At 45.4% G+C, this 26,771-nt stretch overlaps 1 protein-coding gene across 2 annotated transcripts in view; it reads right to left on the bottom strand.

The window, feature by feature from the left end:
* The window catches only part of TNR (tenascin R), a 419,528-nt gene that overhangs the window by 31,903 nt on the left and 360,854 nt on the right, over positions 1–26,771 (bottom strand). For both annotated transcript variants that reach the window (XM_032393363.1, XM_032393362.1), the window contains 9 exons: positions 15,382–15,471; positions 14,036–14,299; positions 13,166–13,435; positions 11,945–12,064; positions 10,883–11,029; positions 8,210–8,329; positions 5,205–5,348; positions 4,370–4,500; positions 3,329–3,461 (listed from right to left, as the gene is read on the bottom strand). In XM_032393363.1, the coding sequence (XP_032249254.1) occupies positions 3,329–3,461; positions 4,370–4,500; positions 5,205–5,348; positions 8,210–8,329; positions 10,883–11,029; positions 11,945–12,064; positions 13,166–13,435; positions 14,036–14,299; positions 15,382–15,471 (1,419 nt within the window). The remainder of the gene's footprint in view (positions 1–3,328; positions 3,462–4,369; positions 4,501–5,204; positions 5,349–8,209; positions 8,330–10,882; positions 11,030–11,944; positions 12,065–13,165; positions 13,436–14,035; positions 14,300–15,381; positions 15,472–26,771) is intronic.

The raw sequence follows: 26,771 nt of genomic DNA on the forward strand, positions 1-26,771 counted from the left end.
TTCTTCTTCTTCTTCTTCTTCTTCTTCTTCTTCTTCTTCTTCTTCTTTCTTCTTCTTCCCCTTCTCCTCCTCCTCCTTCTTTTCCCTCTTCTCCTTCTCCCTTTCTTCTTTTTAGGCAAACAGGGGCCCACAGATGGAGCGTGCAGGGTGAACTATGTGGCTCCCATGTGTGTGTGTCATGGGGGGCTGTCAGTGAGGGTCTTGTTAGAGAGGAAGGGAAAGGATGAGCTGAGATATGCTGAAGGTCAGGGGAGGCAGAGTCAGGCTCAAGGCACAGCCACTGTGACCACTCTTCCCAGAGGAAGCCTAATCTTGAGGGATCTTTAGGAGATCTACGGGGATGACAGGAGAGTCCTGGTATGAGTAACACCTGCCCTGTACACTGGAGGCCCTTCTCCTGGTCTCTTCCTCAAGGCATCTGGCTCAAGCCACACATCAGGCAAACCCCAGTCTTTCCCTTCTTGATAACATCCTGATCCCCACATTTAGGAAGCTGGTCTCTTGTATTCTCTTCCTCCTTCATAAAATTTGTTTTTGGCAGGGGAGTTGAAGGGCAGGTGGTAGAAAAGGTGGGGGAGGGGCATGGCAGAGGCAGTGGACTCACTAATGTTGACACTTGTAAGCTTAGTGTAATTTATTCAGGGAAATTTGCATTTAGGGTGCTAGAAAGAACCTGAAATTAGAAGGACTTTGGGCATCATACTCTGTAGAAATTACCTCTTTGCCTGTCCCATCCCTGTGATGGATGTTGAAAATCTCCTTCTATAGCTTTGTTTCACCAGAAACCCCTCTTCCATGCTCTACAGCTGGGATTTAACTATTCTATTCAACCAACATTTTGAACGTTATGTCTGCTATCTGTCAGGCTTTGGGCAAGGTACTTTTATATGCCTTACTTCTGTCCACAAACTTTTCATTCTGTAACCAGTCATTTCAGGGGGACCAGCAGGGTGTGGTATGCATCAGTGACTTAAATTTAAATTTGAGCTTTACAGTAAAACTCTGCAAAGGCTTCCAAACATGGACACATCTTTGCCATGTACCACAATAGTAGTGGCAAGTCCTTCTCTGGTACCTCAGACTGTAGATAGAGCGGCTCAGTCAGTAACTACACTCGTTATACAGGAATGTGGGCTCTTCAGTTTTCTCCTTTTTGAGTTGGTGTTGGTCATGCCCCAGGAGCCCAGTGTCAATAAAACAATAAGAATAAAATAAACATATAAAAACAATAAAAACAAAGAAACAAACACCTAAATACACCCTGATGGTCCCTCTGCACTGTTCACCAAACAAAGCCACTACCCTGGCCTCCTCTACAGATTTCCATGAATTCTAACCTTCAGCTTATTGGATCTTTCTGAGGCTCCAGCCAGGTTTGAGATCCCAATCCCAGACCCATACTATTACACACCCCTGGGGCAGCTTCATGTAAGAGAGGCCAGTGGTGGGCACAGAAGCTGGTATACTTTTATAGCCCAGGTAGATCTGGAGCAAGGCACAGCTGCCAGGTATTACAGAAACCTCAGGCATATTATCATACTACTCACACCCACTAGTTGTGGCATTACTAGGATGGGAATTGAAAGCTCATACTACACTGAGCAAGCATTGAAACCCATGCATTTTGGGGATGAAATGATTAGTTTAGACCTAATAAATATGCAAATTGGGAGCTCTGTTTATGTTTCTGTCATCTGTGTCCTTTCTATGGGGAAGAAATTCTTAATTCAGTGAAAAGCTCCAATCCATGGGTCTTTGGGTGGTGGCTTGAAAAAGAGGACCATGGAAGACCCTTTAACCTGTGAATATGCAGGGAAGGGCTTGAACAAGAGAGGGTAGCACCTTGATACTGAGATAAGCCACTCTGTGAAAGAGCTTGGAGGGTGAGCATAATTGACTTCAGTCCCCAAAAGGGATCAAGTGTCCTTCAAGTTCTATTTGGTAAAGACCCATCTTAGATTCATGTTTGGTTATGTGACCAAGGCTTAGTTTTGTTTTTTAAATAAAAAATTGTTTTTCTGATTAATTTGCTCATTCTAGACACTTTGTAAGATATTGAAAATATAAAAAAGGAGGGAAAAGAGGACTCATTCATAATCTCACTACCCTAAAGAACCACTGGTAACATTTTGGTGTATTTGATCCAGTGTCCTGCTTTGTCATTTAGAACAAGTCTACAGGGAGAGGCACCTAGGTAGGGATGGGGGATCTTCTGTCACCTCCCTCATGATGGGGGGTGGGCTTTGGGGCATGGGCAGGATTCCTGTCATCCTGGTACTCTGAGATGGCAGGCAGGCATACATCTAGGGATAAGGGAAATCCTCACACTTGCCGCACACATGTGCATAGCCACACCCCCAGAACTTTGAACTGGGCAGTTCCACAATACAGACTGTAGAGAGGGGCCCTGGGAAGTGACAAAAAGGATTGTTAACAGGCACAGTCCCCACAACCAGATTAACTGGAGTCAAATCTTAGTTCTCTTATGTAAGAGCTGTGGGGTCTTGGGTGAGTTGTCTCACCTCTGTGTGGCTCAATTTCCTCATCTGTAAATAGGGATAATAGAACATACTTCATAGGCTGTCATGTGATTGAATTAAGTAGTACATGTAATGCAGTCAGAACAGTGCCTGTTATTAGTTTATTTCATCTTAGACAAATTAGGACACCCTTATCCCTTATGGACATTTCAGGTAATTTCTGCTGATACTTAATTGGAGGAATGCAGGAGGAGCAGCTGGATTTAGTAGTAGAAGACCTTGGTTGTAGTTTGACCCAGCCACTTACTAGCTGGAAGTCATTTGATTTCCATGCACTCTGTTTCATCATCTGTGAAATGGGGATAATAAGGCCCTCCTCACCAGTTGTTATAGGGACTTAGTTGAGACCATAGGAATGCAAAAGTGCTTTGTGTATGGAAAAGAACCCTAGATTTAATACAGAGGGTTAACTCTTGGTACTTTTATTAAGTGATTCTCTGATCACAGGCAGCAGAGGAAGGAAGGAAAGAGGGAAGGATGAACTTTGCTGGGAAAACACTTGCAGAAAATCTGAGCAGGAACCTGATGTCTTCACTTGGTGCATTTAGTGGGTCCAGGTGGACCAAGGATTTGTACTGCTGGTTCCTATGGTTGCCTTGGCAGGTAGAAGTTTCCTGGCAGGGCCTTGGAAGGGGGGGGGAGTGGAGGAAACCCTTATTTTCCTTCACAGGAAGAGGCAATTGATTTTCCTTGGGAGGTTCCTCCCTGATCAAGCCTCAGCAGAAGCTTCGGAAGAGGCAGAGGTCATGCAAGGAAGAAGAAGGCATCACAGGGGTGGTGTCTCTCACCTGTGGTGAAGGTGGCAGAGGTGAGGCTGCTCCGGGAAGTGTCCTGGGCTGCCTGCAGGAGCACTGTGTAGTCTGTGCTCTCAGACAGGCCTTCCAGTCGGATCCACGTGTCCTCTGCATCCACAATCAGCTCCTGTGGAACAATGGAGGAAGGCAGGTGGAAGGGAGTGACCAGCATGCAATTGAAAGGAGCTGGGAAGGGAAGCCCAGAGCCTGCGGCCAGCTAGGTCAGGATTGCCAAGGCCATTGTGTGCTCTCCATTCCACAACAAGGAGAGAACCGAGCCAATAAGCAGAGAGGACAGCTCCTGTGTGAGATTTAGGCAGCTCCTACCTCACAGATGCACATTGGCATAAAGGTAGGCATGTGAATGATCAAATCCAGTGGTTTTCTGACTGTATGAGATTCCTCAGGACCCAGGGAGGCAGAATCCTAGGCCTCCATCCTCCATATCTAACAGACTAGCTCTGCTTAAATCTATTGTGTATATTTGGCTTCTGAATATGATTTCACTTTAAAAAATAAGATTTCATTGTGAATAGAAGTTTGACAACCAGTGCTCTAGAAGTACTGTTTCAACTGATCATCTAACACAGAAATTTGTCATCTCTTTACTGCAGGCTATATAGATGCGGCCTTTATAATGCTTATCAAGAGGCATAAAAGACTGTTGAATTTGGTATCCTGCTCATGTTTGCTTGGCCCTCCTAGCGAAATTTTTTTTGAAAACCATGTACTTATATAGGCTTGGAAGTTTCCAATGTGCCTTTCATCATCATACTGAAAGCCCCACCACAACCAAGTGCAGCTGTAGAGGTAGACACCCCCATTATCTAGAGCGGAAACTAAGGCTCAGAGAGGTTTCGTGTCTTGCTTCAACTTGTAAAGAGAGTAATAGCGAAGCCAGGACTAGCACCAAAGTCTCTGGCTTGCAGACTCAGGTTCTTTCCTCAACAGCATGTATGTATCCATCACGGCAAACCCAGTTTGCTCCCTTTGGATAGCTTGATAGGAAAAATCTCCTTTACAGAAAAATCTTACCTTGCGGCTTCCATCAGTGGATTTGTAGGTTAAGATGTAGTTTTCAATTTCTGCTCTGGGAGGCTGCCAGGAGATCAGGGCACTTTGTCTGGTGACTTCACTGGCTGTCAGGTTTGCTGGAGGGTCCAGGACTACAAAGAGGAGAAAATGCCAGGAGTGTCTGCCTCTCCAGCTCCCCTCTGTTGGATTGCATTCCAGGCACATTATCTCTCTGCCCACCTATGTGGTCTCTGGGTCTCTGGGCAGCTTACACGCTGGCCCTAGTTCTAGCTTGAACAGGAGCAGAAAGGGTGCTCCTGGGTCAGAAGATAATCAGTCAGTGTCATTCCTGCAGCTGTTCCCCCTTTCCCTCACCTGGGCCTCTGGGCCTAGGTGTGACATCTTCCAATCTGACCTATGTCCGAAATCATGACCTTGTTAAATCTGCATGTCTGTGAGTTCACTCTTGAGCTTATATCATTCCCACATCTATATCTCTGTCTACTCTTCTGGCCATGATTGTACTCAGCAACTGTCTCCCAAATATCAAGGCCTGTAATATGCATCAGATTTTTCTAGGCCAGATGCATGTCTAGTACTGGCCTCTTTGGTCCTGGTTCTACTGCTGTCAGCCAGACCCAGGATGAGAGCAGGAAACAGACAGGTGTCTGTGGCCCGAGAGCTGCAGCTCACTTTCACTGGCATTTGGGCAGCAGTCAACTGAAATACAAACAGCTCATAGCTGCACTGTCCAAAGCCTATAGACTATCATCTAGTGCACCACATGGAGACTGGTAATTTTCAGATCCACAAAAGCATCTAGAGATGCTGGATGTGTAGCCAACCATGTACTCACGGGTAGAGAAGTTGGTGCTGATGGTGCCACTGGCGAGAGGCCCACTGGTGGCATACATATTAATAGTATAGTGGGTGCTAGGAAGCAGGCCAACGAGCTGGAACTCCTCACTGCCACCATCAACCAGGATGGTCTCTCCAGCAACTGAAATCAGATGAACATGGATAAAAATTGAATAAGGCTATTTAACCTAGGAAAGCCTTACCGAATCCAAAGGCATTTCATAAAGATTCAGTATTAGAGAGTTTTGGAAAGAATCTCTTAAAGGTTATTTAACTTAGCATTGTATTCCACAAGAGCATCCCCTCTCATTTTGCATCTTAATTGAGAAAAATAGTCCTTATTTGGAGGCCAAATTGTCTTTTCCATGACTTCCACTCAGGCCACTGGGGTTACAAAGAATAAGCTGAATCCTCTGTCTACATGGTTCCTTCCTTCCCGCCATACCTCCTAATCAAGTCCTCTCTCCTCTAGGCTGAGAAAATGTATCCCCAACCACCATTACATGTATGTGGCAATTCTAAAAGTATTGATTGTTTGCACCCATGGGCAGAGCTTTGCGTTTATTTCTACTGCATTTTGCCTTGTCGATTAAGTTTTGGACCACCGTTTCCGTTTATTGAAATATATTTGAATTTGGATTCTATGGACCACAGTTTAAAATTTTTTTTATTTAAGTACAGTTGACACACAATGTTGCATTAGCTTCAGGTATATAACATAGTGATTCAGCTTCTCCATATATTATGCTATGCTCACCACAAGCACAGCTACCATCTCTCCCCGTACAATTACAATATCGTTGACTTACACAGTTTTGTTTTATATTCAAATGTGTTACGCATGTCTTCTCTGTATTCATTTAGCTGTCAGTAAAACTGTTTATTAGAGCAGGGCCACACCCTTTATGTGTCTTTAGAATACTTCTGAGTCATTCAGCATTTAAAAAGTTTACTGGGCACTTCCCCAAACAAGGTAGGGTCTAAAGTTTCAAGTTTCTTGTGGTCTAAAGGCATAGAAGGGATGCAAACAAGTAAAAATTCAAACCAGCTCTTTGAAAGAGCAAACATAATGACTCTATCTTTTTTTTTTTTAGATTTTATTTATTTATTCATAACAGAGAGAGAGAGAGAGAGAGGGAGAAGCAGCCTCCCCACTGAGCAGGGAGCCCGATGCAGGACTCGATCCCAGGATCCTGGGATCATGACCTGAGCTGAAGGCAGACGCTTAACCGACTGAGCCACCCAGGCGTCCGACTCTATCTTTTGAATACCTTCATTTGCAACATCCTGCCAGCCATCACTGTTTGGCCATATCAAACCATGGCAGTTGCTCAAAGTCCTCATGTTCTCTTGTATCTCTACAAATGCACTCAGGCTGCTCTTTGTCTTAGAATTCCCTTTCTTCTAGTCTCCTTCTCTAACTTTATCTAGGATCTGCTTTCTTTCTTCCCCTCAACACCCTCGTCCCCAATGAGTGATCTATCAGATGTGGCCCAAGCTGTTTTGTGATTGCCTATGTCATGACACTGCTCACATTGGGTTGTAACAATGTACTGGTCTCAGCATCACCAGAAGTGAGTTCTGTGAAGAGAAGCACCCATGTTTTGTCTGAATCCTTACAGCCTTGTTGAGTGTATGGCTCGTGGGAAGACATCAAAATATTTGTTGAATGAATGGAAGCTAATTGCTATGATGGAGCCATGTACTTTGTACCTGTGAGCAGGTGGGTCTGACTACCTTAGGGGAATACTGGAAGCTTTGACAGTGGACATGGTGTTGAAACTAAGACTTAGAGGATGGGTTTGTCTAGGCAGACAAATGGGGAGAGAATTTCCAGGTAGAGGAAACAACACGTGCAAATGAGTGGTGGTTTGGGAAGGCATGGTGAGAGTTAAGAAATGCAGGCCCATGACATGCAAGGAGGGGTGGCAGGAGTTGAAATGGATTGTGCATGCACATAGATGGGTTATGATGTATCCATAGTCATGGTATTCATTCCTTGAGGAGAGCTATTCAATCAGCTAAATTCTGTGTTACTCCAAATATGATCCATCATGTATTTTTCCATCTAAGTGATAAGTAGGATTTTCTGATGCCTTGCTGAAATCCAAATGTGCTAGCAGATTTGCCAATTAAAAAAAGATATAAAATGGCTTTGGTAAAACTTATTCTTAGTGAACCTGTGCTGGTATCTTTTTCCAATTTATTTAATAGTCTGTTTTGGTTTTTATTTTCCCAAGCTTTAACAATCAGTTTACTTTGCAGCTTACAATATTGGCTTTCTCCGTCATTTTTGAAAATTAAGACATCTGCTTATCTCTTGTCTTCTGATATCTCTGTTCTCTGGATTCCTGAATATAACCCACAATAATTCTGTGATCACATGTATAATTTAGACAAGGAAATAACTTTCCTAGGCCTAGATACTTGAATTACTCAACATTATTTTGCTTTGGGCTTCTTTATTCAACTTTAAATAGCGTAAGGTGAAAAAGCATGGTAAAAAGACATTGAAATTCAAGATTTAATGTTGGCTCAACCTTTTGTGTTGGATATGGGCAGACAAGACTAAAGCAACAGGAGTTTGCTAGCTCTGGATCCTTTGTTACCATGTATTATTTGCTCCAAGCATGGTGCTTTAATGTTTTTCTTGCTCTATGAACATCTAGAGAAGTGTGCTTTCTTCCCTATAGCATTTGGGGGCAAGTCTTAGCTCAATTTTGAATTTTATCTTCCAAGTGCTATTTCTCTGTTTTTATATTTGCTTTTGTTTATGTGCCCTTCTTGTACCTTTCAGATTCAGCTTTCTGAATTCCTATAGCTGATGTAGTTTGCAGAGTTTAGGGACATCTTGAGAGCTTTACAGTGAAGGTAAAGCAGGAAAATTTCTAAGCTGTCCCTCAAATTGATAAAACATCCTTTTAAAAAAACTTTCATAATAGTCTTCAGCGCCTGTCCCCACCATTTCCCCCTGCCTGATGCATAGACCTGTAAGACGTTCACCTGCAAAGTGTGTGAGAATAATGACATAGTTCTCCACTTCACCCACTGGGGCCTTCCACTGCAGCAGGGCTTCTGTTGGAGTGATGTTGGTAGCAGTCAGATCCACAGGGTTGTCCATAGCTGAAACAGAGCCAGAGAATATCAGGTAAAGGTAGGAGATACTGAAGGATGGAAGTGCAGTGAACTATCTCTTATAGTTTCATCCGTCATGCATGTCTGCTGCTGTGCCATACAAAAGAATGAAGTGAGTGGAGACCTCTTTCCTTCCTTCCCTTCTAATCTCATCCTCTTCTCCCTTTCCTCCTTCCTCACAAGTACCCAGTTCTCTCCTGATTGGCCCCAGATCTTCCTTTTAATTCATTCATTAACTTCTTATGTGCAGAGTACTGTCAGGTGCTACAGGGGATCCCAAGGTATGGCTGCTATGTTTTACACATTTAAACCTAGATGGAGAAACTAAGAACATAGAGGAATTGTTATATTTCTTTAGTTAATGAGATAATTTGCTTCCCAGGCTATTTGCACTTTCATAAATATAAGGAGCATGCCTTGTGGAATGATCTCTGTTAATGAACTTCAGAAAGTATGGTGGGAGTTCCATGAAGTCAAGGAGTAATCACAGCACCTAGAACCTACAAGGTACTAAATAAGTGCTTGTGGAATGACTGAATGGGACTCAGGTTGCCTCGAAAGCCACATATGATGAGTGAATTCTTGTTTGCTACTCACAGGCTCCCTTTGTACTGAGTCCTGGGTATCCCTTTTGTGGCCTGGAGAGTCATGGGGATTCTTTCAGGCTAAAGGTCACTAGTGTCTGTTGGGGGGAACAGAGTTTGCTCATCATGGGACCAAGTTCCTATTCTTATTTACCCATGATCTATGCCTTTGTTTCTTACTATGCTTCCCTTCTATAAAGTTGGGATTTATTTTAGAAATGGATGCTATTACAATAGTTTAGGTATCAACTCAACCTAAGTGTCATGTAATTTACTCCTGGGGACCAAGAGGTGCTGTTGATCTGGCCCTGTTTTCTAACTTAAGGTTTCTATTGTTTACTTATGTTACTTATTTGGAAGCAACAACTGTGAAATATTTTTTTTAATTTTAATATCTGAATTTTATATGTAATCTGTGTCTTTAACAAATTCTTCAAATGCAACCATATGAAAAGAGACAAAGAAGAAAATCTTCGGAGACTAATTAGCTTGATCTCGCTGAGATTAACTATGAGACCCTGAAGGAGTGCTCATTTGCCAAAGTTGTAAAATCATAAATCTCACATTAAAACAACAACAAAAGAAGACATTTCTGTGGGCAATCTGTTTATTGGGAGTTGCCACAATAGCTCTGTCTGAACCTGAAGGAGGGTGGTTTGGGTTGGTACACTGCTGAATATCCGCTTTACAGATACTTGCTACTTATGACCAAGAACTCAAGGAATGAGATGTTTTTGACCCAAGTTGCTGCTTTCTTTTACCTTAGGGGATAGGAGGCTCTTGAAATCCATCTTACAGTTCTCAAAGAGAAAAAGTCTAATTTTTTTACCATGAATTTCTAAGACTTTCAGGAAGGTGAGAGGGGGCTTCTTTTGATTCATTGGGCATCACTTTGGGTCAATATTTCTTGATTCCTTAATGGTCACAGATAATTTGATGGAAAGGAAAGATTGGACCAAAAACATGGCTGGATTATGTGTAGTTACAGACCTGGAAGGAGACTAGGGAAGATAAGAATATCCTGTGGTGTTTTTTAGAAGAATAATTTTTTAGGTTCTGAAATGTTCTGAAGGCATGTTTCTTTGGCCATTACTTTACAGATGTTTCTGGGCCTGTGAGAGCATCTACAAAAGTGGTGAGGAATTCCAAGTTACCTTTTCCTCATTCAGGAAATGCCATTCTCTGAGGAAATTAAGCAGCCTCAAGAAATTCCGGTGTTCTCCTAACAAAGCAAGCTGGATATTTCCCATGTGCTATGGGAATGATAGCTTAACTGGGAGGTTAGGTCTGGGGTCAGAAAACTTTGGCTGTCCCCTCTGGTGCCTTCTATAACAAGTCTTTCCTAGTTCTGCATGGTGGGCTGACTCAGGGACCAGAGCAAGAGGAGAAATAGAGCTGCTGCAGGAGCCCTGTCCCCAGGCCCATCCCAGGCGCTCATTTTCCAAAGGAAGGCCTCCACATTTTGAGCTTAAAGCAATAACAAATGCAGCCACTTGGTGGCTTCTGGCCAGGATGAAGAATTTCAGGAACCCAAGGGTTTTTACTGGAATAATAACCCTTTCCTTCTCTGAGGTAAAATTTACTTGACTGAGTCTTTTAAAAAATTAGATGAGATGATTCAGATGTCTGTTCTGGAATTCACTTCCATAATGTGTCTTTGAAAGGTCACTTTTCCTATTGAAAATTCCATGAAAATTTCTGACCTAAACCAATAAGACTCTTAGAAGAGGGTTACTCTCTAAACTCCCAGTATTAGAGGGCAATACCAGAGGGGAGAGAAATCACAAATTGCTTTGCATGACACAGTGAGTCAGAGGAGCACCCAGGAATGGAGCTTCTGAGCTCAGAATCTGTGTCCTCTGTATTAGCCAGAACAACTCCACTGTTTGCCTCTTCTGTCTGTTGCAGGTCCTCAACCAGAGTCCTGACTTGGCTCATGACAGGAGGACATGCCTACCTGTCTGAATGAGGGTACAGATGCGCTCACTCTCCTCCCTGCCCCGCACACTGTTGAGACTGATTTCATATTCGGTGGCTGGATATAGCTTGGTGATGGTGAATTCTGTCACTGTGTTGGGCACCACTGAGCTGTCCAGCCGTCCCACTAAGGAAGAGAAGAAGCCACTGTTAAAGTTCAGCAGATCCTTCATCAACACAGCTCATGGTATAATCTACATAGAAGCTTCTGGCAGTACTTTGTCATGAAACATAGATGGGTGCAAGGCCCAGCACTCAGTGGGGAAGAAATGGTTCATAGACTGGGAATGTTGGAGCCTGAAGAGACCTTGCATGCTGGTCCCACCCCCTCATTTTATAGGTTCCTTGGATCATAGAAAAAAAGGTGGCTAGGTGGTTTTCTAACACACTGGTCTTCTTAAGGCAGTCGAGAGGTCATGGCTACAAAGAGTGGTCCATGCAGCCCAGAGACAGGGTAGTCTGGAAAACTATGCCACTACCTCCCTGGAAGTGGGCATGCCCTCTACTTTGTTAACAATGTGGCATGCACCAACAGGAACTGGCAGGAAGCAGGGGATGTCTGGGCCAACTTTTTCTGACTTATAACTTGGCTGGAGTGGCAGAAATAGGACCACCATCACTGTGGTTCCCTCTAAGGCTTCATCTGGTCCAGCTGAGTCTTTAGACATCCGCCAGGATTCTAGTCTTGGGCTTCACTCTCTCAAAAAAGTGAATGTGACCCTGGCTTTTGGCAAAATTCTTTAGAGTTCTTCGTTACTTACTACACTGCCTAGATAAGGTGACCAGTTATCATGGTTCACTCTGCTGATGGAAGGCTTGCTTTCTGGGTGAATACAGTTAAGCCTTTTGTGAGAGGGGTTGGCGAGTTAAGGGTTTCTTTGCTGCTCCTCCTGAACCCACTCTTATTGTGATGGAACATGTTACAGAGAGGAGGAGAATGCAGGTGAGGGGTGATATCCTCTGGGATATGTAGTTCTCCCATAGCAATCTTCACCTAGCTCCAAATCCCATCCATTTGTGAGAAATCAAATAACTTTATTACCTTGTGTTGGCCGATAGGATACTCGGTAGTAATCAAAAGATGCAACAGGAGGGCTCCAGGAGACCATAACTGAGTCCTTGGTCACATTGCTAATTGTGATGTCTTTGGGGGGATCAATTCCTATAAGGACCCAGGTAGTTGTGGGAAAAAGACAGAAAGCACCGTGTGAAAAAGCAATTCTTATCCTTGGTTTCATGTGGACCAAGAGCTAATAGTGTTGCAGAGGCAGACAAGATCTTTATACTAGAGCATCCTTAAAGCCGTGCTCAGGCCAAAGTTTCACATGAAACCTCAGAGTTATTGGCTAAAACCATGTTCATGGGGAATATTTTAACAACATGAAGTCACGTTGGCAAGCTCTGTGCTGTGCAACAACTATTACCTGTGTGTGAATGCCAACTGGGAACCTTCCTTTAAGTTCATATGTTTTGCTTTGAACTGGGAGTAACATGGCCGTTTTCTCTGGAACAACTTCTCTTGGACAAACCCAACTGTTTCTCTTATTTTTTTTAGCAGCCACCTACGGTTCAATTTAGAAAAACTGCCTATTGAGTCTAGAGGGATTTCAGAGCACAAGTCCAGAACAAATCCACTTTCCTAAATTACATTTCATCTGTACTGGATAGTTCATTTTTTTGACTACTGGGGGATCCCAGGGTTGAAACCAACTAGTGCTTAATCCACTTGTCCAGTTTGTAAGTTCTTGTTAGTCTGTAGGAAACCAGAGAAATACACATGTCCTCACCCACATGCACACTTATATCTGGGATTGTATTTGAGAATGATGAGACAAGAATGATCCAGTTCATCTTAGGGTGCCTGGGTTTTCTAAACAACATGCAAATCAACCCCATTTTCTGAGTCTCAGGTTCGCACATGGTTGCATGCTGGTCCCATATAATTTTGAGGAAGCATCATTTGTATGAGTGACCTTACTGAGCAGTCAAGAGATTGGGTTTCCTCTTGGAGGCTAGCTCTCTTCAGGCTGGTAGTGTCAGAACCTCTGGACCAATGCATTCAAACCCTGGCCTCCTCAAGACATTGAGTCCATCCTACCTTCCAAAAGGAAGTTTCCCATCTTATACATTTTGTGCAACCCTCTCTAGCCAAGTGAGGCAGTCCCCTACTCCTTGGGGATTTCTCTTTGTAAATTTCATTGACTTGTTAGAGACCTCTGTAGGAACTCTCTTCACCACCTGCTGTCAAGTCCTCCAGCCTCACCTGTGGTGATGGAGCCCACGATGGGCTCAGAGGTCACCGTGCCGTGGACTGCTACCAGGTTCACAATGTACTCAGTGGCCGGCTGCAGACCCATCAGGACAGTATGCCTCTTGGTAGCATCCAGGGAGACCTCTGTCATCTCTTCTTCTTCATCCCGAGGGCTGTAGTTCAGAATGAGTCTGTCTGCTGGAGGGGATGGGTCACTCCAGGTTATGTTTACGCTGGAGGAGGTCACATGAGAAAAGTGCAAATGGGAGATGGGGCGGAAGCCTGCAAAGCAGAGGAGATGATGGTTCTGAAACATATGTGAGGTGTGGGACCCTGGGCTAGAAGAGCCAACTGACTGAAACAATCTGTTTTCCTTGTAAACTAGGACTACACCTTCACTTGCTGACTCACAGCTTCCACCTTCTCACTCTCCAGTCCTGTCTACTCTCTTTTCTCTAGGCCACATACTGAAAAATGAATGCCCTCAGCAGGGTAAAACCTCTGTGAGTTATTCATAATACTCACCCAGGATTTAAAATCTTTATCCTGGGAGAAATTTAACATGATTGCATGGATCCTCTGAATGCCCACTGATTTAGTGCAGGCAGGGGAAGATGAACGGAATCAACCCTTTGTCCAGGCTGTAGAAAACCAGATACAAATTTTCTGGCATGTAAGTAGCCTTGCTCATCTCTCCTCCTTATTTCCAACCATTCCATCTTGATATATTTATTAATTTCTCCTCTATCTCTTCTTTCTCTACCCACATTCCTCCTTCTCTAAACAAAATGGGGTATTCAAAGAGTGGGTTGCCTAGATGACCTTCTTGTACTAAGATCCATTAATCCCTGAACCCATCTGGGATTTCTGCTATCCTGGTACCTGTGAAGGCATCCACGGTGGACTCGAAGCTTTGCTGCCGACCCCTCTCAGCAGTGATTGAAATGATGTACTCTGCTCCGGGCTCTAGATCTGTCAGTGTGTATGAGGTCCTGTCCTTGGGCACAGTGACTTCTGAGGCGATCCCGGAGGAAGGGGTAAAGGTAATTCGGTAGTGATCAATGGGGCCGCTGGCCTTGGTCCAGATGAGGGAGATGGAAGTTTCCGAGGAGGCTGTCACCATAAGGTCTCGGGGACTGTCAAGTTCTGTGGATCAACATAAGTGGCCTATTTTACACAAGTTCCATAGATCGGCCAGTATTTATTGGAGTTGGACCTCCCTGTGGATTTCTAAGCTCTCAACAGGTCTGCTGACCACGATGATTAGCTTGTCATTGCTGACAATTATCTCACATTTTTTTAAGCACCTTCCCCTTGAAAGATGGCCAAAGGCTTGGTATATAGATGGACAATTTGCATAAAGGCATTAGTAGGTCCAACACCACTAGAATACATCCACCTCTGGGACAAAGCTGGCTGCTGATTGTCAAGCTCTCTATACTCATTTTTCTTCCAGCCTTTTCCAGCAAGCCAACCAGGGTAAAATAGGAGCCACCATTAAGTAGGGATATGCCATCTCTGGCAACAGTAGCTATCCCTGTTCCTGAGGCCATTTTGACTGACCTGGCCATGGGTGTACAAGTTTGAGAACTCCTGGGGACCCATGTCCTTGTGGTTCTCTAGAGAGGTTGTCTATACTAGAACAAGCCTTGGGACAGGGATTGGTTCAAAATCCCCAGCTCAGTCCAGGCTGCCTGTACCTAAGGTACTAGAGTGACTTTGAAATTTACTCAGAATTTGGAAGCAAATCTGCTGAATCCAGAATAACAAGGGTCTCAGGTGGACTTTTCCATTATCCTTAGATTTAATGGGTTGTTTCCAAATCTAAACCTTTATCCTTGTGGCCTTTCTGAGGGCTTCTGTCATGCATGGTGAGGGACATCACATTCTGCCTGTTCTGGGGTGGTCTAGAAAGAAATAGGACCTGTTATGACACTAACCAATTTGGAATTTTCCACCTCTGTGGGCAGGCAGCCCTTCAGACCATGGGAGATGTGCATAGATCTGTGGGGAAGAGAGGGAGACTATCCTGCATGTTGATGTCAGAGGTTAGGCACAGAGATCAGAGATCCGCAGGTAGACGTTGTTTCTAGGCTGATAACTGTCATCCAGGGACCTGTTCATTAAGGGGCACTGCCTTCTGACCAAGCCTTGCCAGGACAAGCCCCCATGGCTTCTTAAGCCTACAGAGTATCCTGGTCTTCTTCTGCACCAATCCTCCTACTCACCAGTCCTGGCATTCATGGTGGCTGGTACACTTTGCTGTGAGTTCATGACAGCAGATATTCCAACTCCATACTCAGTGCCAGGCACCAGATCTGTCAGTAGATGCAGAAACAAACATTATTCCATGTGTGTGTCAGTGGTGGGGAAGGCAGAAAGGAGGGAAGCAAATGAGCTTAGATTCCTGTTCTTATCTTATGTTTAGTCCTTCCTGAATCTCCTCCTAATTTTACCTAGTACCAAATCCCAGTTTCACCACTTAGGAAATCCATACCAAGTCAACAGGATGAATTGCTCAGTGCAGAGCTTCCTTCTTGCTGCTGACCTTGGGAAGGCAGTGAGGCTGCCCTTGTCGGTGACTTTCAGAAATGTGCTCTCCTGTGGAAGGTCTCCCCGTGTTACTTAAAGTCTCAGGTTGGCTACAACTGGTGAAGGGAGTCCTTGTATAAGCTGTGAATTGAAGGATTGTGTGGACATGGGCCTTTAAAGCATTTCTTGAACATTGTGTGTGAATATCAACTGCACCTTTTAAGGGACTGAAACCATATGGGGACTCCAGGATCCCTTCTAGGGAGCAACACTGGATGGACTTTCTGAGCACAGGCTATCAGGCCTTTAATGTAGGGGCAGGCAGAAGCCCTGTGGCTGTGGGCTCCCCACCAAGGTTGGTAATTCAGATCCCAGGGTATCTGAAGTAATGGATTCAATCTTAGGATGACCTCTGGGGGACTGCGGCAGATGGAAAAGATGCAAAAACTGTCCAACTAAAAGATATAAGATTCTTTGGGGAAATCCTTTGGGGGTTTAATGCAAAGAATCACTGGGAGCCTCCCAGGATATCTGTAATTATTGGGGCTGTTTCCCTACCCTCTCCCACATTCATTTTCAGACTAACTGGCTTGACCAGCATATTAATTTCCTATTGCTGCTGTAACAAATTGCCACAATTTAGTGGCTTAAAACAACATAAGTCTATTATTGTGCAGTTCAGCATTCAGCAGGTCTGAAGTCTAAATGGTTCAGCAGGGTCGCAGCCTCTGGATGCTCTGGGGGAGAAATCATTTCTTAGCCTTTCCCAGCCTCTAGAGGCTTCCTGCATCCCTTGGCTTGTGGTTCCTTAATCCATCTTCAAAGCCAAAGCATAGCATTTTCAAGCCTGTTTATCTCTCCAGCCTCTGTGTTCGTTGCCCCACCTTCTACTCTGAGTGATCTTCCTGTATCCATCTTCTTCTTTTTTTTTTTTTTTTTAAGATTTTATTTGTCAGACACAGAGAGAGAGACAGAGAGAGCACAAGCCGGGGGAGCGACAGGCAGAGGGAGAAGCAGGATCCCCACTGAGTAAGAAGCCCAATGCAGGACTCAATCCCAAGACTTTGGGATCATGACCTGAGCCGAAGGCAGACACTTAACGACTGAGCCCTTCTTCTTACATTGGCTCCACCTGGATAACTTAATCACATCTACAAATTCCTTTTTGCCGTGTAAGATGACAGAGTCACGTGTTCCTGGGATTAGAACGTGGACATCTTTGGAGACCATTATTCTAGCATCAAACAAGCATCAAATTTGCCCTTGTTTACTAGAAGTGGGACTATAGAAAAATACAAGATCAAATCATTACCTTTGGGGTCCCGCATGATGAGTCTGAGTGCTTCTGGTAGGCATTTATGGGAGGGGGGCTCTGTGTGGGCCCACAAGAGCCCTGGCTTGATGATCATGCTATTCTGCATTTATATAACATATGTTCTTTTCAAAATACCTGAATGTGCTTTGACCCTCACCACAACCTGAGGAAGGTGGGATGGGGAGTCTTTTCTCCATCTGCATTAGTTTCTTGTGGCTGCCATGACACATGATGACAACAGTGTGGCTTAAAACAACAGAAATTTATTCTCTCCCAGTTCTAGAGTCTAGAGGGCCCAAATCAGGTGTTGGTGGGCAGGGATCCTTCCAGAGGCTCTAAGGGGGAGCATCTTTCCTTTCCTCTTCCAGCTTCTGGTGGTCGCCGGCCATCCTGGGCTTCCCTCACTTATAGCTGCATCACTCCAGGCTCTGCCTCTGTTGTCTCATGGTGTCTTAGTCAGCTCAGGCTGCTGCCACCAATGGCCACAGACTGGGTGGCTTAAACCACATTTATTTCCCACAGTTCTGGAGACTGAGAAGTCCAAGATCAAGGCACCAACAGATTTGACATCGGGTGAGACCTCACTTCCTGGTTCATAGATGGCTATCTTCTTGCTGTATTCCCACACAGTGGAAAGAACAAGAGAACTCTCTGGGGTCTCTCTTTTATAAGGGCACCAATCCCATTCATGAGGGTTGCTTGCTCATGACTTAATCATCTTCCAAAGACCTTATCAGCTAATATCACATTGGGAATGAGGTTTCCAACATATGTATTTTGGGGTGACACAAACATTCAGTCTGTAACCTATGGCATTCTCCTTGTGTGTCTGTGTCTTCTCCCCATCTTATGAAGACACTGGTCACATTGCATTTAGGGCCCACCTTAATCTGTTTTGACCTCTTTTTAATTTGATTTCATCTGTAAAGACCCTGTTTCCAAATAAGGTCACATTCACAGGTTCCAGTTGGACATGAATTTTGGGGGGGGCACTATTCAAACCAGTACACCATCATATTATAAAAAGAAACTCAGGCAAAGGTTCAGGGCTTTTAGGGGGAATGGAATGTTCCACCCTGCCCCCAATGTCATCGCTTCCCCTGAGCAGCTGTGACTTCCCCTGGATCCCTGAGGTAATAGGAATGATTTTGACAGGAAATGCATCGAGCAAACTTTCCTTAACAAACGGCTTTTTATATTTTAAAGATTTATCTATTTATTTTAGAGAGAGAGTGTGTGTGGGGAGGGGCAGAGGGAGAGGGAGAGAGAGCATCTTAAGCAGACTCCCCGCTGAGCACAGAGTCTGACGTGGGGCTCAATCTCAGAACCCTGACCTTGAGATCACGACCTGAGCTGAAACCAAGAGTCGGATGCTTGGCCGACTGCACCCCCCCACCTCGTGCCCCACAAATGGCTTGGTTTGATGAAGGGGAATGCTGCATGGTAGCCAGAGTGTTCTGTACCCCTCCTCAGTATAGCTACAGTCGATGCAATAAATCCCCCCATGCTTGAGTATGGCAGAATCACGAGGCCTTACTGACCGGACTCCCTTGAAGGAGTGCATTAGAACCAAGAACCAGCCCTCTTTTCTCTTTCTCAAACCAGCTCCATCCACTTCTCAACCCTTCTTTCTTTCTCTAAAATGTCAACACCAGTGGAGGTCAAGTTTGAAGTTTGACAGACTTTGAGGTCTGCCGTGCTTACGTTAACATTCAGGCTCAGCCACTTTCTACTGGTGTTAACTTTGATACTTGATATCTTTGAGCTTCAGTTTCTGTAGAATGGGAAGAGCAATGGTGTGTATCTCGGAGGGTCATCATGAGGATGAAATGAAGTACAGTGCCTGACCCGTCCTGATAGTAGCCAGTATCATTATTATCTTGCTCAGAGGACTATTCCAAGATCTTGAGTCCTTTTTTGTGTGCCCCAGGCAGGTCCAAGCTGGTCCTCGGCACACCTGTCATCAGTTTGCTGAGGCTTACCCTGTTGGCTCTGATGAAACCAGTGATTCAGGGAGTCTGCCTGTCAGTGAGGAGCCGGCCCCCTGGCTGGGTGGAGTACCTGTCACTAGATTGAGTGGGTGATTGTAACGCCCCCAGAGCCATTCCAAGCACACATTTATCTCTGTCAATATGTTCGGCGAGCCCCAGGTACATCCTTGGTTGGAGAAATTAGATTACCTTTGGGACATAAACTACTTTTTTTAGGCATCTGATTGAAACCTTCAATTGCCTGTAATGAAGTAGAAATTCTCTGACGTAGATGAAGGGTGACAGATCGAGGGAGTAAGACAGAAATTATATGTTGCCAAACGGATCTAACATGTAATGTTTTCATCTGGGTTTCTTATTTATGAAGCTTAAATGAAATGTTCAATAATTTACAATGGTATCATCTTTTCCCAGAAAACGGCAGAGCAGAATTTAAAGTACTCTCGTCCCAGGCTTTCTGTCTAGGGGATGGGAAAGTGGGACTCGTTTATGGGTTCCTGCCTGCTACTTCCCTTTGATTTTCTGTAGCTTTCTTCCTGTGCTACAAGTGAATTGTTGTTCTTTGCTAGTAGGTAAAATACAGTTCTGCTGGAAAAGAAAATGTGTATCGGAGGCACATCCAGCACACTTATACATCAGCATTCTGTGGACTCCTAGGGATTTCTCACTTTTTAAAGACCCCATTGCTCTCCATCAATGCTCCCTTTATCTTTCCATCCACCTTCTGAAAGTGGTGGCATATGAATGGCTCTGTTGCCTTGCTTCATAATAGCTCAGAAAATTCATCCCATAGGAAACCACCACTCTCCATGCCTTATAGAACTTCCTTTGTTCAGCTTGGAGGCTGATGCTTTTCTCAACTCTTTCATGGCACACCCATTCTTCTCTGAACTCCCAAAGCACGCAGTTCATTCACTCACCAAACGTTATTGAGGACTTCCTTTGTGCTGGGTGAGCTGAATGGACATCACCCTTACCCTTCCCTTAATGACATAAAAAGAAATCTGTACTGAAGGAGGAAATTATTTATTGAGTACCCACAATATGCCAAGCACTGAGCTGCATGCCGTAGGTAATGTAGAAGAATAATGAAGAAGAAAGGGAGGGAAGAAAGGAGGGATAAAAATTGAAGGCAATTTTTTTGAGCGTCTGATGGTCAGGAGTCCTAATATTAGCTATAGTTTCTTAGAGATTGTACCTATTATCTCGTTTAATTCCCCTGCAGCTCTGCTGGGCGGGCATTACTGATGAACAAACAGAGGCTCAGAGAAGTCCATTCCTTGACTGAGGTCGTGAGGCTAATAGACAGTAAAACTGGCTTTGGAACTCAAGTCCTTTGTTTTTTTCTGAACTATCATAGCATTGTCCCTGTCCCTAAGAATCTTACAGGCTCGTGGAGTGGAGGGGAGTGGAGTAGCAGATTGGAATTTGAGGAATTTGGCACTACACCATGGCTTGCTAGCTAAGGAAAGGGATGAGATCAGCATGGGCGGTAGTGGCCAGGGGAAGCTTTCTAAAGAAATGACTCGAGTTGAACCTTGAAAGCTAGCCAAGATTAGGAAAGGTAGAGGGAAGAGGATATGGAATGCTCTGGTGGGCAGGATGGGGCATGGGAGCAGGAAGAGATTAATTAGAGCTGAAGAACAACAGGAATGAGCAAATTCTTCCCTGCACTGCAAGGACCGTGGGCGATGACAGTAGAATGACTCACTTCCCCCTGTTTAAGAGACTTATTCTTCTAGCTTCCTGCTGCTGGCAGGGAAGTCGTGGGGGGAAGCAGCCCCAAGCAGCTGAGATTGCTTCCTCTTGCCAGCAAAAAAACATGAATAAGACCCCTGGGATCTGCAGGCTTGGTTGGGTTCAAGTGGACCCATAGAAATAGGGACCTTTCCATCTCCAAATCCCTGGGCTCGTCTCCCGAGAACTGTGAACCTCCAGTCTTCCAAACTGGGGTGAGGGTTGGTGCATTTACAGGACATGTGCTCTCAAAGGGAGGGGCAACCTGAAGACCCTTTGTGCCCAAAGAGTTTGTAGTCCATCTCTCAGTTTTTACAGCAATCATGTTATTATGCTGTTACTTTAGTTTCCATGTCGGTCTCCTCACTAGACTCTTAGGTCTTGGGTCAAGGGGTTTGATTTTTTTAATATAATTCAGTGCGTAGCATAGTGAAAGGAATATATGACGCACGGAAGCAGTGTAGCCAGGGTGCTGGGACCATTGGGAAGACTTACGAGGGGATGTCTCACCTGGGTTTTGAAGGATCAGAGGTATTTAGGTAGAGAAAGGGCATCACAGGCAGAAGGAATAATAGATGCAAAGGGGGATCTGGTAAAATAATTCATGAAAACCAGGGAGCTAATGTAGGGCCCCTGATAGCAAAAGTTCCAGCAGTAGAATTTTGGTACATAGATGGGAAATATTTGGAGACAACAGAAGATCTTCTGAGAACCCCTGAAATCACACCAGATGGGCAACAATCTACTTTTTAATATAATGGGGGGTCTAAGCTCCCAGGCTCCCCATCCTTATTTTTCTAGGTGATGGTAGATGCTTCTCCAGGGTTACCTGAATGAATCAGGCTTTGGAGGCCATCTACTTGCTTTTTGAGTGTGCTGTCTTTAAGGACTGGCCCCACAAACCTATATTAAAATAATAATAATAATACTAAGGAACATTCTTCAATACAACTCTCTTGTTGCAAATGAGATTAATGAGAAACATGGCTCATCACCTTCTGTCCTACAGGAACATCCCATCTCTGGGTCTTCATTGTAAACAAGCACTTTCTGCTGAAGAAGCCAAAGCTGGAGATGAAAAACTCCCACCTGGTTTTCTCCTGGTTCCCTGGCCCCAGTCCTTTAACACAAATAAGGGGACAGACGCCCTTATGCGCCAGCTCTGTGAGGAGGAGGGATGTGGAGGCTTCTGCCCTTTCTCTTCTCTCTTCTTGGGTCTCTGCGGCCCACTCTCCACTTTCTGGCCCCTGAAAGGTGGCACCTTGTTCAGAGGGCGCCTTACCAGAGTGGCCACTTGGGGTCGCTGTGACTTCACCTGAAGGACGCTGAGCACAGTCTGGCCCTGGCCACAGGCCCATTGCCAGACTCCTCCTACTCCTCCTCAGAAGAGCCTCAGGGAGTTGAAGGTCTGGCACTTGGTCTGGTGTTTGTGCCCTGGCACATCAGGGAGTGCAGACAGGGTGAAGTGAACATCAAGTGCCTTGGTCAGCATTGGTTTGCCAGCTGGACTTCCCTGGGAGGCTCAGATTTCTTCATGGAAAATCCTCCTGTGGACAAGCTCATCTACCTTTGCACCTGGAGGAACCCACCTTCTCACCCTTAGACCCTCATTTAAGCCCCAGGAGAAAATGTGGGTTTGGGCAGAGGCTTCTGTTCCAAGTCCCCGGCAAAACCAGTGGCCTTGAAAGTGATCCCTCACACGCCCGACTTGCAGTGTCAGCCCTGTGTGTGTGTGTGAATGTGTGCCTGTGTGTGTGAGTGTCATGTGTGTCTGGCTGTGGGTCTTTGTTTTCTTGCAATCCTGTGTTGTACCGTGATGTCTGTGGGAATCTTCAAGGGTTTCCTAAGCCTGGTGGATGATTTATCTGATTGGCAGCCTGTGGCCTGGGGATGGAGTTAGTCATGAGGCAGAGAGGGGCAGCTGGGTGGGAAGTGCCGTCAGGAGGCTCATAGGCGGACACCCCAGGGGGTTGCTCAGGGCTGTGATGAACTGGCTCTGGGGGGCTGGGTTAGAGCCCATGCTCACATACTCATGGGGACCAGCTCCTTTGACCTTTCTCTTGGTCACAGGGCTCCTCAAGTGTGGGCGCCCGTTCATGGGGGGGCACCAGGCAAGAACGTGGAGATAGCTGAGGACAAACCCATTTTCCCTCTTGGCAAAGCACTCCAGCCGCAGGCCTTTCTGAGGACAGATAGAGAGGGGTCACCTCAGACACAGAGCAGTGTTTCTCATTTGCATGGGTCCGAGGCAGGGCTTTTTGACCAAATTCCAGTCAAGAAATGAGAATCTCCTTCTTTCCTCAGTGTCCCCCACATCTCCCCCCTTTCTACTCAGAGTTTTCTACAGGATGTGTTATTTTCCACTGCTACCCAGAAAACAGTCGTGGTGCCCGTCCCTGGTTAAGTGCTACCCGTTCGAACCTCAAGGTCCCTTGATGCGCCCATAAAATATCTAACACTCAGGACACCTCTGGGATTCCAGGTCTGGTACACAGGCCAAGCACACATCATCCCAGGGGAGAGGCTGAGCCTAAAAAAGTTATCATTAAGGACACAGAAGCCACCGGAGCAGAGGAAAAAAAATCATTGCAGACACTGAGTCTGTGGTTCAGAACCAAATTCATACTCCCGAGGGAATTCTCTGGGCATTGACTGGAGAGAATAATGGAAGAGAAATGCTTGGCATTTTGTGCCTTAGCCTGTCCTCTGTGCTGCCCAGGAGGAGGGATGTGAGGGGGGCAGGCTCTGCCGGGGGCTGTGTGCTGCGAACCCTCTGCCTGACTCAGAGGCGCAGAGAGTCTGCGAGGGTCGGTGGCCCACGGCGGAGGGGAAACGGTGGCTGTGAAGATGAGGGCTTCTTCGGGGAGCGGCAAGTACAGATGCCACAGGACGGCGGGGCTTAGAGCCAGTCGAGACAGGAATGGGAGTGTGAACTTGTCCTGGGCAGAGGCCAGGTTGCCGAGCATCCAGTCTGAGCTTAGTGGGGATTCGAAACCAGAGACGGTCAAATGGCTGTTGGATGTTCTCCAGGAACCAGTCTCCATGCAGTGCTGGTATATGCAGATATGTGTGACTTCATTTCATCCTCCCAACAACCCCGGGAGAAAGACACCATGTCCTTTGGACCAGGAAATGGGAGCATGGGACGTTGAAGAAATTTGCCCCAAACGCACATATCCCAAGTTGGTGTCAAACCCGAGTGGGCAACTTCAGAAGCCATGCTCTGAATGAGCACTTCTCACCCACTAATGGGCACCTAAATCCCCCGGGGGTCTTCTAGAATGCAGGCTCTGATTGGGAAGATCTGCGGTGGGAGAGGGTAAACCCCCTCCCCGTGATGCCTTGCTGCTGGTGCCCACACCCCCCTGTGAGAGGCACATTCCCTGCTCTGTGCCACACCCATTACAGGAAGTCCTAACCCAGCCATTAGTTCACAGACCTCCTCCTCCTCCTCTTCCTCTTCCTCCTCCTTATCATCACCATCATCAGCCACATATGGAGCTTGCTATGTGAGAAGCACTACTTTACTCTTGTTAAACACATGATCTCATTAAAGCCTCATCAGCCTCATGATGACACTATGAGCTCAGTGGTATTATTCCCATTTTACAGAAGACAAAACAGAGGCTTAGAAAGGTTAAGTTGGTTATCCCAAATCACACAGGAAGTGGCTGTGCCTGGATGCAGGGTCAAAGTCCTGGCTCTTAACAAGTTCCACAGAACAAAGCATTCAAATAAAACAGGCAAGACACAAAGGGACCTTAAGCTAGGAGTCTCAGTTACTATTATTTTTCTTTCTCTTTTTAAAAACATTGAGATAAAAATTGACATAAAACATTAGTCTCAGGTGTACAACATAACAATTCAATATTAGTATATGAAATGGTCACCAGAATAAGTCTAGTTAACATCCATCACCACATAGAGTTCTAATATTTTCTTTTGATGGGAATTTTTAAGATTTACTTTCTTAGCAGCTTTCATATGCACAGTTGAGTATTAACTGTGGTACCCACGCTGTACACTACATCCCCATGACTTATTTAATAACTGGAAGTTTGTGCCTCTGACCACCTTCGCCCACTTTGCCCACCTCCCCCCCATCCCCTACCCCTGACAACCCCCAATCTGTTCTCTGTATCTGTGGGTTCCCCAGTTGTTCTTGACTAGGAGATAGGAAAGGTTCAGATGGGGAGAGTGGGAGGTTTCTACATTCTCTTTCTGGCCAGGGACAAAATGCTACAGGTGAGCCTGAAATGCCCTTCGCACCCGGTGGCCAGGGTCTTGCTTTATACATGCAAACAAATGACTTCTTTGGAGCCAGAAAACAAAACAAAACATAACACAACACAGGCCTCGGAGGCTGAAAAACTCTCCTCTTTAGGGTGCAAGTTGGGGAGTGAGGGGAAGAACACAAGTTATCTAGAGCTGGGATCAAACGTCTCCCTCTTTTGCCTTCCCTCCTGCATGGTCGGTTCTTCTCTTCCCCCAGACACCGCAGCAAGAGAGCCAACAACCCTTGTAATTCGCATCTCAGCAAGTACAGACACACTTGATTTCCTTACATGCTATAATTCCTTCTTAAATCACATAAAGCTATTTGCCTTTATAAATCTCCCCAGCAGTGAGCTCCCCAGGATAATTATGTGTAATATATATTTATAGTTTTATTTCACAAGCCTGACTCTGACCAAAAAATTGACCTAGTTAAGCCCACTCCTCAATAATAATTTTTCCATTCCGTGTAAGTCTACAGCATTTATGTCTTGACCGTCCTTTGCATTTCAGTTCTTTAGCACCAGCAGCCATGCAATGGGAGGCTTTTGGCAAGTCTCCAAAGAGCTGCCTTTGAGCCACAGCTGTGCCCCTTGCTGGCTTTGTGAGCTTGGGCAAGTTTCCAAACTCTCTGAGCCTCGATTTCCTCATCCATAAAATGGGAATGGTAACATCTGTCACGAGGTCATTGTAAAGATTACGTGAGGGTGCCTGGAATAAGGCAGATGATGAATGAAAGTAGAATCTTCTTTGCCAGCTGTGGGAAATAATAACGAGGATGTGTCTGGATTCTTCTCTATACCACTCATGATTTTATGGCATATCCTCCCTCTGAACAACTAGCCATCATTTTTGTAAATTCCTAATTGCCAAATCAGCCTGCGGCTCTAGGCGAGGATGGGTTGCACCTAGACTCAGTTCCCTCCTGCATCATTTCAATTTTTTGTTGTTGTTGTTTAGCTTAATCTTTGTGAATGTCTCCATCTCTCTGTAGAGGGCTTTACGCCAGCTGGTGTGTTCCTGCTATGTTTAATTCACCCCCATTAACCTGCTTGGTCAGCATATCTTTCCATCTCCTTGCTGGGCTTCTGGGAGTGCGTCTGTCTGGAAAAAGCATTTATTATATTTACTTTAACTGGCCTCATTTTGTAAGGCGATCTGGGAGGAAAGCAACTTTGATGATACTGCCCTTGTTTACTGTGTGCACTCTGTGCTATGTGTCCCTCGTCTACTAAGATGGTAAATGCTTTCGCAGGAAGCCAAGACACAAGTTAAACAGTGTCTCTGTGAGCACACTCGTGGCCCCTGGGCAGCTGCTTTGCACTGTCTCCTTCACCTGGAAACCATGACCCACATTTCAGTGAAGTCCAGCAAGCAGGTTTTCCTGGATGGGCGTGTGTTCTAAGGGCCGGGGAGGAGCATTGGCTGGGGCCCACATCCGCATGGTGACAGAGAGTGCTCCCCAGCCATGTGGCATGGTGACCTAGGGTCTTGACTGTGTCTGAGCCATCACCACTCACTCTTTGATTCCAGCAGAGCCACCTGACCTATCTCTGCCCCTGACCTTGCCCCGCTCCCCCCGCTCTCCACGCAGCAGCTGCGTATATGGATCATTATATCACTTTCCTTAAAATCCCTCAATGACTCCCCATTGCCCTCAAGAATAAACTCAAACTCTTTATGGGGTGTGTAGGCATGAGCAGGTTCTCACCCTATCTTGTAGTCTATGCCCCCATAGTGAATGTTTGCACTTTCTTTCATCCATCCC

This window comes from Phoca vitulina, unplaced genomic scaffold (assembly GCF_004348235.1).
Source record: "Phoca vitulina isolate PV1807 unplaced genomic scaffold, GSC_HSeal_1.0 scaffold73, whole genome shotgun sequence".
In the NCBI taxonomy this organism is placed as follows: domain Eukaryota; kingdom Metazoa; phylum Chordata; class Mammalia; order Carnivora; family Phocidae; genus Phoca; species Phoca vitulina.